General features: G+C 44.6%; 1 protein-coding gene across 2 annotated transcripts in view; it reads left to right on the forward strand.

The window, feature by feature from the left end:
* The window catches only part of ECPAS (Ecm29 proteasome adaptor and scaffold), a 184,324-nt gene extending 179,689 nt beyond the window's left edge, over nucleotides 1-4,635 (forward strand). For both annotated transcript variants that reach the window (XM_068234316.1, XM_068234317.1), the window contains one exon: nucleotides 4,364-4,635. In XM_068234316.1, the coding sequence (XP_068090417.1) occupies nucleotides 4,364-4,503 (140 nt within the window). In that variant the 3' untranslated portion in view covers nucleotides 4,504-4,635. The remainder of the gene's footprint in view (nucleotides 1-4,363) is intronic.
* The last annotated feature ends 6,357 nt before the right edge of the window (nucleotides 4,636-10,992 follow it).

Here is a 10,992-nt window from a genome sequence, read left to right on the forward strand (position 1 = left end):
GCGGAACGCGTGCGGACCGCAACGCGTACGAACGCATGGCCATCCGCGTTTGTGTGCGTTGCGTGGCTGATCCCATCACTGAAAAGTGAATGGGACAGCCATGCGTTTTAGCAAAATCTGCGTGCAGCATGCGTTCCCGGACCGCACAGGTCCGGAACGCATGCAGTGTGAACATCAGACATTGCACTCTATGCAACGTCTGATGTTGTGCGTATCGGCCACCTGCACGCGTTTTCAAAACGCGGCTGGAAACGCGTGCAGTGTGAATGGGCCCTTAAGCTCTATTTCTCCTCTTTCTGACGCCCTACGCCTTTTAGTTTTCTCTATTTTCGCGATTGAAATCTGTAATGCCCTCACTGCACGGAACACCTTGTAACGACACAGACACTTTACACTGCTCTGCTGTTACCGAATAGGTTTTTGTGAATTGAAGCATAGTATTTTGGTAAATTACGGAACTTCTACCGCACCTGTGAAAATATTGATTAACCAGCAAAAAAAATCTAAAATACCAGATGCGCTATTTTCCTGACTTTTTTTTTTTTTTATCGAACAGCCTTTGATGACTGGAAGCCATAGATCCTTAGACACCACTATGATTTCCCAGTATTGCAGTAGGAAGCATATCACTGGAGGTGCTGTAAAAGGGCCGTGGCAGAGATGGTGACAAGGGTGAAGCATGAAAACCCTACACTTTGGCCCATATGCAATTAACTTTTTTTCTCCTGAGTTATCTCCTAGCAGATAATTTTCATATTCACTTTTAAGCATTTTACAATGATTTTACAATAAGCATTTTACAATACAGTACAAAAGATAAAAAGTACTAAAATTATTTTGAGTATTTTCTTGCTTTTATTTTATGACAAGGTGTGAAAATATCACCTAGGACGGTGATCTGCAAACTTGGCTCTCCAGCTGTTAAGGTACTAAAAGTCCCACAATGCATTATGGGAGTCTGACAGCTACAGTCATGATTCATAAAGGCAAATGCATTGTGAGACTTGTCTTCCTTAACAGCTGGAGAGCCAAGTTTGCAGATCACTGACCTAGGAGAAAACGTGAATTGCACATGGGCCCTTGTTTGTTTAGCTGCAGAGTTTGCCACCCAACGTATCCATATTCAGGTGTTTTTACAAGAGAAGGGCAGAGGCTTGTCAGTCACCATGCTGGTACTGCCTGTTGCAAACTTATAATTAACAGGAAGTGGAATTTCTAGACTTCACTTTTGGAATAGATCAAACGACAAAAATATAGCGCACACTGTGTGCACTGTTGTTTTTTTTTTATTTAATTTGATTCTGGTGAAGGTCTACAAGCTGCACCATTGTTACTCATCTCACCTGATCACTCCCAACTCAGGGATCCATTGACCCTCAAATTCTTCGACTTTTCGAACAGGAAGTCAGGCCTGGTGCACACCAAAGGAATTTTTCTGAGCGTTTTGAGTTTTTAAATCTGCTGCTAATGTTATCCTATGTGTCTGTGCACACTGGAGCAATGAGGTTTTGTAAAAAAAAACCCATAGCATTACATTGGGAAGAGCTTTTAGCGCAGGGGTCTCAAACTCCATTTACCTGGGGGCCGCAGGAGGCAAAGTCAGGATGAGGCTGGGCCGCATAAGGAATTTCACAATTGTGGCGCATCGCCGCCTCTGCCCGCCCCTCTCACTCTTCCTTCACAGAGAGGGGCGGGGAGAGGCGGCGATCTGTGCGGCGATTGACATCAGGAGGGGCAGAGCTGAAGCTGAAAGCTCTGCCCCTTCCAGGAAATGCCGGCGGATTGCCCCCCGGGAGATTTGGGGGCTGCAGCCCTTGTTTAGTGGCGGGGATGCGGCTGATTACTTGGGAGAACTGAAGCGAACTATAAGCAAGCTTTTGCTGGCGAGGGCCACAAAATATTGTATCGAGGGCCGCGAGTTTGAGACCCCTGTTTTAGAGGTTTCAAAAGCTCTTCCCAATGTAACGCTATGGGGTTTTTTACAAAAAAACATTGCTCCAGTGTGCACAGACACATAGGATAACATTAGCAGCAGATTTAAAAACTCAAAACGCTCAGAAAAACTACTCTGGTGTGCACCAGGCCTCAGCCCTCTTGGCATGCAGGAGTCTTACATGGTGCGGTATGTGCAGCTGCAATGCAAGCACATGTATAAAACACATTTCTACATTTAAAAATGCAGTGCATGACTGCATGGCAGGTACTTAAAAAATTGAATCCTGTACAGAGTTGTTTTCTGCTGCAGGAATGAGTGCTTGGAATGAACATAGGTTAATCATCTTGTCCCAATTAGTAAATCATCCTATTAAAGTGGACTTGAACTTCTGCACAGGACAGAAGGAAAATGGAGAAATGCACCCTGTATGTATTTAGAAAGTTTAACTTTTCTAATTCCCTGTCATTTGTTTCTAATCACAAGTTGTAATTTGAGCTCTCCCTGGGTCAGCTGACTGCCGTGGCAGATAAACTCATTTGAAAGCACAAGATGTTAACAATATATCTACTTCCATGAAAGCAGGAAGTAAAAAACGTGCAGATTTATTGCAGAATTTGTATCAGGTGTAACAAAAATATGTTTTTCTTAAAAGGTTGTTATGCTGTTTTGTATATTTTGGCGCAATGAGAAAGTTCTGAGTTCAGGTCCACTTTGTCATTCTGTGTTTGGCTAATGCTTAATCGTTGCCAAATAACTCTTATTTCTATTTTCCAGTGAATAGGGATGGCAAAGCTTAAGGTGGCCATACACTGGTCGATTTGCCATCAGATTCGAATAACAGATAGATCCCTCTCTGATCGAATCTGATCAGAGAGGGATCGTATGGCCTCCTTTACTGCAAACGGATTGTGAATCGATTTCAGCCTTAAACCGATCACAATCTGTGGAGCTGCCGCTGCTACCACCCCCCCCCCCCCCCCCCCCAAATACATTACCTGCTCCGGCCGGCGCGAGTCCCTTGGTCCTCTGTCTTCTTCTCCGCTCCGGCTACTGAACTTCCTGTCCAGGGGAAGTTTAAACAGTAGAGGGCGCTCTACTGTTTACACTTCCTGCCGGGACAGGACCTTCTGTGTAGCTGTGGAGCCCGAAGCGGAGATTAAGACCAGGGGACTCGCGCCGGCTGGAGCAGGTAATATATTACCGCTTTATTGCGTCGGGCATTTGAACGCCGCTAACGCACTCCCCACCCACCGGCGACCGAGAAAAATCTTCCGCATGGATGGGTCGACGGGAACGATCGATTTCGGACGGAAATCGATTGTTCTGTCAGCGGTGTGCGCAGCGATTTCACAGCCGTTTCGATCACTGTGATCGAAACTACTGTATATCGGCGGGAAAATAGTTAGGTGTATGGGCCCCTTTAGAACTCATGGAGAAGCGTGATCAGTTTGATCAGCTGATAGATTTGTAAGGTTCTGATTTGCTGTGATTACTTCCTAGATTAACACAGATTTGTAAGGCTCTGATTTGCTGGCCATGATCCTATCAGCTGATCAAACTGATCACATGCCCCTCCATGGGTTCTCCTAAGCTTTGCCATCCCTATGTGGACATTTTGGCATTTCAGCGATGGCATTATATAAGCATAATAGTAATATCACTTTGTTTTAAGGAGTTGTATTTGTTTGTCTGCCAAGGAAGCTGACACTGTACATATATCATGGTTATAGGGGACCTGAACTCTTGCACAGGACAGAAGGAAAACATAAAGAACTGTGCACTGTATGTATTTAGGGAGTTTAGCCTGTCTAATTCCCCCTCATCTGTGTTTAATCACAAGTTGTAATTTGATCCCTCAGTTGGCAGCTGACTGCCACAGCAGAGAGGCTGATTTGAAAGCACATGATGTTAACAATATGTCTATTTCCATGAATGCAGGAAGTAGATATACCACAAACTCATTGCAAAGAAATGTTTTTCTCAGAGGCTAGGTTCACAGTGGGATGTTGTGGAGCTACATTATAAAGTCTTGCAACGCAGCTTGTCGTACTGCAATAAGCCTATGGGCAGACACACACACACACGTACGTTACCAGGTACAGGGATGCATACCTTTCATTGCCTGTATGCTTCACTGTACCTACTGTATACAACTGTAACGCAGCATTCATGTCAGTTAACTTTTTTTGCTTTGCGTTGTAATGCTGTGTTGCAACTTCAACATTGCATCACAACACAATGTCCTACTGTGAACCTAGTCTAAAGGTTATTATGCTGTTGCGTATCTTTTAGAGCAGAGAGGAAGTTCTGAGTTCAGGTCCGCTTTAAAAAAAAATCCTGTACTGGCTGAATTGTGTTTCCACACTATCTGAGACACTAGCTTGTCTACAATGACATGCTTAACAAAGTTTTTTATTTGTTTTTCAGATTCAGGACAATGGGAGTGTCTTACAGTAGAAAACAGAAATCTGCTTGTGACATCTTTATCGTCAATGGAAATGGACAGCAGGCCTGATCTTAGAGACAAAGGGTTATTAATAAAGAAAAAGATAGAAAACTTAAACTGAAATAATTTAACTATGTAACTGTGCAATTCAACCCAGACCATGTGCCGTGAATTTTGAATTCTATTCTGCCCAAGACTGCATATACTCTGTAGCATGCATCATTCCATGCCTAAATAAAATGTCCATGAACTATTTGTTCATTCATTTTATGATCTTCATCAACAATTGTTTAAGACCTATTGTTATATCCCTTTCTTGACTGCTGTGTGCACTGGTCTCACATGAACTTGCATTTCAAATAATGACTTCAGTTCCTATTTCAAAAAAAATCTCTGTCCTTTTACTTGTTATAAAAATGACTTTCTCCAGTTTTTATTTTCTTGGTAATGATTTTCTTACTCCATTTTTAAGAGGACTCAAACAATGTAGACCACCCACAAATGGCCGTTTCCAAAAGAAAGCAAACAATTGACAGCGTTCCTAGGCTGCAAATGAAATGAAACCAACAGAGGTGTGCAGATCCCCCGCAGGGGCTAAAATACACACCTTGAATACAAATCAGATGCAAATTATGCACTTATCCCTAATCTAAAATGTCAATGCAAACGCACATGGATGCAGCTAGCCATAAGTATACTTACATTTGTTTTGTACAGCAGGAGACATTGGCAGCGCTTCCAGAGGCTACACCTGAATTAAACTACCTGCATAGATGTGCAGAGCTCGGGAAACGGGAATTCAAAACAAGTACCGCAAAGGAGTGTTATGCTGGGCATTTTTTTCTTATCAGTAGAGCCGCTGATGGCTCGATTGATTTCGGACGTGTCCGATCACGCGGCGGATCGATTCTGCGCTTGATCCCCGCAGAGCGGACAATATCGGGAATCGAGCGGAAGATAAGGAAGCGCCCGCGGGGAGGAGCGTGAGTCGATCCGGCGGCTAATCAAGCCGCCAGATTGCTCCGTGTATTCCTAGCATAAGTTTCAGCAAAAATATGTGCACAAATTATTCCTTACTAAACTCTTCCACGACAGTGACGTACTTTCACGGAAGAGTCCTAACCACTAGCCTAACAGTAAGAAAATAATTCTTACCTGGTGCTGCTAGTCATAAATGGTATACACATTTTTTTCCCCAAAAGACAGCAAACAATTGACAGCACTCTAGGCTGCAAATGAAATGAAACCAACAAAGAATGGCCATTTGACTACTTGCTAATCCTAAATGGGAGGGACCATCTGGCCTTGTAGACCTAAATTGGCCCTTGTCAGATAAAATACACGTATTTAATGTAATTAGAATTGGCTGTAAACCATGAAAGCTCTTCTGCTGACAAAATCCTTGTTCCAATAAATGTAGTTGCTGCAGGATGGGGATCTCTTAACATTTATATGTAACAAAAAAAAAGCCCCTAGGGAGTACTTACCTCGGGAGGGGGAAGCCTCTGGATCCTAATGAGTCTTGCCCTGTTTTCTTCATCCTCTGGGATCCAGCGCTGGCAGCCCCTGAAAATACAGCCGACAAGCCTGTCAGCTGTAGCACCTGCCATATGGACTTTCCCAGCTTCAGCACAGGCGTAGTAGCGGCTTTCTGATGGGCTCAGGCCGGTGCTAAACATCATGTATTATAAATTATCTGTGATAAAGGTTAATTAAGCAAAAGCTTAAAGAGCAATTTTACCGAAAGACAGTAGTAGGGGGATAAAAGTAAATGAAGACCTTGCAAATTGAGAAGTTTAAAAATAGAAGACGGATCAAGAAATGATTGATACTCCCTATGCAATTTGTTCGTGTTTGATCCACCATGAGCCTGCTGGACCACATCTTTACTGCTGGCAGGAATAAGAAAATATGGACAGCATAAGTAAATATGGACAGCACTAACTGCCCTCATCTATAAACACCCACTAACAAAACCTAACACTAAACCTCAGTACTGTAGTAACACGATCGTTGCTATAGCGAGGGTCACTCGCTAATGGCGTAACTCATGTTTGTGTGCTGTCTCCGCACTGCAATATTACTGTTGGTTTGTGCATCAGGTTCATCGATAGGTACTATAATTGTTTTTGATAACAAAGTTAAAAATGACAGAGCATGTCATGACAGGCTCTGCCTTAATGAAGATAGATGGGGGGAGGGAGGGGGGTCACAGGGTTAAATACTTACCTGTTCTGGCATCATCCCTCCAGGGCCAGTGATCACTTTGCCGCTCTTGAAGAATGGGCCTTGGTGATTTTTTTTTTTTTTTTTTTTGCCCAAAATCAGCGATGAGGCTTTGCCCACCCCATATGCGCTTCCACTGGTTAACTGATTGCTGCCATGCTGGGGGCAGGCCGCGACAGCACAAGCGGAGGTTTCTGAAGAGCTTCAGTAACATGGCCGCGACTGCACTGGTGAGAAGGGGCGCGTAGCTTCACCTGTGACCCAGGTAAGCATTATAGGGCCCATTCACACTAGGGTAATTAGCAGCCGTTTACCGCTAATCACCAAAGTGCTAGCCCTTTTTTAAAAGCGCAATTGTAACTATATGGCAGTGATCCCACTGCCGCGATTGCCGCCAATCGCGGGTGTTTTGCGATTAGCGGTTATCACAAATGTATTGCATGCAGTATATTTGGGCGATTCGGGAGTGTTTGTGATTAGCATGCTATAGAAGAGGTAATCGCGATCGCTCCAAGAACGCGTATTTTTCCAGTGATTTTTTTTTTCCACGTTAATAGCAGAAAAATCACCCATGCAAAATGGTAGTGCTAAGTGCTCCCGTTTTGTGCTTTTTAAGTCTGAGTGGGCCCTTAACCCTGTGATTCCCCCCCCCCCCCCCATCTGTCATTTGTACCCTATGTATCCTTTAACATCCGCTATTTCAATAATCATCATCATGTCAATAATATTGCCCAGGTGCTTTTTGACATTCCTTTGGAATATCATTCTATTTTATTTTTTTTTTTAAATGTGCTCTTCCAGTGTCAAAAAAAAAAAAAAGTACATACCAAAGCATTTGTAATTGTGGATCCTGGAAGGTGAGTTGTCACTGCTTTGTCATCGCTCCCTCTGCTGCTGTGTCCTCCCGCCGCTGCTATGTCCTGGGCAGTCACCTGCAGAGCAGCACAATTAGATGGTACGTGTTGCTGCACAGTCGGTGCCGGGTGCACTATTTTAAGACATCCAGCCGCGATCTACCCAGCAGTCCATTGGGATCTTTGCAATGGGTAACCTGGTTTAAACAGCAAGGTGTAACCTGGCTCAGGGACCTTCCAGGAAAACTTTTATGGAGCCCCAGACTCTCTTCTGTCTCCACCAGTTCCCTCCCATGGTCCTCTGGCTCTCTCCACTCATCCAGACCCACAGATCAGCAAGGCCAGGCTTATGGCGACATCAGCGACGAGCGACGCTTCGGGGTGCATGCCCGTGCAACGCCTCATACTCACGGGCGACCTGTATAGGGGACACTACTAGACACCATGGCCCATATGCAATTACATTTTTCACCTGAGTTATCTCCTAGGAGATAATTTTTATCTTCTCTTTAAACTAATTTTTCAGCATTTTACAACTGAAAAAGGTACCCAAAAGTTGGTATAAAAAAGTGCTATCAGATTTTGAGTATTTTCTTGCTTGCTGATGACTTTAAAGGTATTTTATGACAAGTTGAAATAAAAAAAATATCACCTAGGAGAAAAATCAGGTGAAAAAATGTAATTGCACATGGGTCCAGGCATCTGTCTAGACAGCTGTATGGAGCAGCAGCACTGCAGATGAGCTCCTGATTCTATACAATACCCAGTGGCGTCCCTACCATAGTGCACAGGGGGGCGGGGCGCACCGGGTGTCAGACACCCAGGGGGGTGTCACCACGACCCCCCACAGCAGCACAGCAGGAGGGAGAAGCAGGGCTAGAAGGAGGGGCAGCGGTGGGGAGGGGGGAAATATCCCCCCCTCCCTCACCTGAGACCCCTCCTTCTGCCTCTCTCCCCCTCCAGAATAGCGGCGACAAGTGCGGGGCGGCCGGAGGCGTATGAACAATTACCTGATTTCCGCGTTCCAAGCGTGGAGCGCAGCGTCATGACGTCACAGGTCTCCGTCTTCAATGCCGCCCACTGTGCTTCCTGATTAGCGGAAGCACAGTGGGCGGCATTGGAGGCGGAGACCTGTGACGTCATGACGCTGGGAACGCAGAGATTAGGTGAGTAATTGTCTATACGCCTCCGGCCGCCCCGCACTTGTCGCAGCTATTCTGGAGGGGGAGAGAGAGGCAGAAGGAGGGGTCCCAGGTGAGGGAGGGGGGGGATATTTCCCCCCTCCCCACCGCTGCCCCCACTGCCCCTTCTTTTAGTGCTGCTTCCCCCCCTCCTGGGCATCTTTACTGGGGGGAACTGTACTAGCTATACTGGGGGCAGCTATACTGGGGGCAACTAAACTAGCTATACTGGGGCAACTACCAGCTATACTGGGGGCAACTATACCAGCTATAGTGGGGGCAACTATACTAGCTATACTGGGGGCAACTAAACTAGCTATACTGGGGGCAGCTATACTGGGGGCAAATAAACTAGCTATACTGGGGGGCAACTATACTAGCTATACTGGGGGCAACTAAACCAGCTATACTGGGGGCAACTATACCAGCTATACTGGGGGCAGCTATACTGGGGGCAACTAAACTAGCTATACTGGGGGCAACTATACTGGGGGCAGGTATACTAGCTATACTGGGGCAACTAAACCAGCTATACTGGGGCAACTAAACCAGCTATACTGGGGGCAATTATACTGGGGGCAACTAAACTAGCTATACTGGAGGCAACTATACTAACTTCATTGGGGGCAACTAGTTTCACTGGGGGCAGCTATACTGGGGGAAACTACTAGCTATACTGGGGCAACTATACTAGCTAATACTTTAAATTACAGTTAGCTCCGCCCTCATCCGGTCATGACCACGCCCATTTTTGCCGCGAAGCACGCTGCAGGTTGTGGCCACGCCCTTTTTTTTTTTTTTTTTTTTTTTTTTTTTTTTTTTTTTTTTTTTTGGGGGGGGGGGGGGGTGTCTTTTAATACCCAGCACCGGGTGCCAAATGGCCTAGGTACGCCACTGACAATACCTTGTAATGAGCGAATTGTAGGGCACTACAAAAGCAAGAAACAGACAGACAGACAGACAGACAGACAGAATGAAGAACTAAAGGCATGGACAATGAGGACATCCAGACAAAAGGGGGGGAAGCTTATGCAATAACAAGCAGCAGACTGCTAGGTACACACGATACAATTTTCTATTAGATTAACCTGCCAGATTGATTTTTTTCCAACATGTCCGATGTTAATCTCAATTGATTTTCCGATCGATTTCCATAGAAGTGAACGGAAATAGATTGGAAAATCAATCGAAATTAAGATTGGACATGTTGGAAAAAATCAATCTGGCAGGTAAATCTAACAGAAAATTCTATTGTGTGTACCTAGCATAATACTGGGTACACGTGTTTTTTCGATTATCCGTCCGATCGATTTCCGATTCGATTTTCTGAACTATTTCCAATTCCCGATTATGTTATCAGTTTTTTTTATCTATTTCCATTCACTTCTATGAGAAATCCATCAGGAAAATGATCGAAAATACAATTTGACATGTCATAAATTATCTATCGAGCCATTTATCTAACACAAAATTGTAAGGTGTGTACCTAGCATCAGCCAGAAAACAAGCCCATCCCAAGGTAATGCTGGGAATACACAGTTTGTTTCTGGCGCTCGATTTTCCTCTCGATCGTTTTTGCCACTCTATTCTGCAGTCGATTCTTGTATCTTCCGCTCGTTTTTCTTATCTTTTTCCATTCACTTCTATCAGAAATTGAGCGAAGAAAAGATCGAAAGGTAGATTAGATGGTTCGATAGATAATTTCCAACATGTCCAATCACCTCAAAAACGTATTCCCACCATAGGAACTTCCTGCCATAAAACTGAATTAACTTGCTGATACACTCTAATAGAAAGATAAAGATATAAAAATAAGAAAAATACTGTGACCATAGAAATGCAAAAGGAGAGCAGCATAAAGATGCGTACACGCACTATTGTAACAAACGACGGGTCCATCAGACCCTCGCGCTGGGCGGATGTTCTGCCGGCCAGTCTTATCAGTCTGCGGACAGACTGCACACATGTCCTACTGTCAGCAGAACGTCCGCCCAGCGGGAGGGTCTGATGGACCCCTCCTTTGTTACAATAGTGCATGTGTAGGACTGAAGCCTCAGAGACAAAAGGCAGAGCCAGCAGGGGGTCAGACATATCCAAGGTACCACTAACATACACATGCTCAACTGTAGTCCTTTGTAATCAGAATCTATTTACACTATTTTGCCAAAGTTTGCACTTACAAGGAATTTGTCTAGGCAGTTGCTTAACAAACAAAAACAATACAAGGACAGACAGTGTGTATATTACAAGTCAAGGAGAGTATGTAAGTATAGTGGCAGTAAGCAAGGTGAGAATTCTTCATTTACAGTTCTGTGCTGATTACTTTCAAATCCTAGCAACTCTAGTGTG

Source organism: Hyperolius riggenbachi, chromosome 1 (genome assembly GCF_040937935.1).
Source record: "Hyperolius riggenbachi isolate aHypRig1 chromosome 1, aHypRig1.pri, whole genome shotgun sequence".
In the NCBI taxonomy this organism is placed as follows: Eukaryota; Metazoa; Chordata; class Amphibia; order Anura; family Hyperoliidae; genus Hyperolius; species Hyperolius riggenbachi.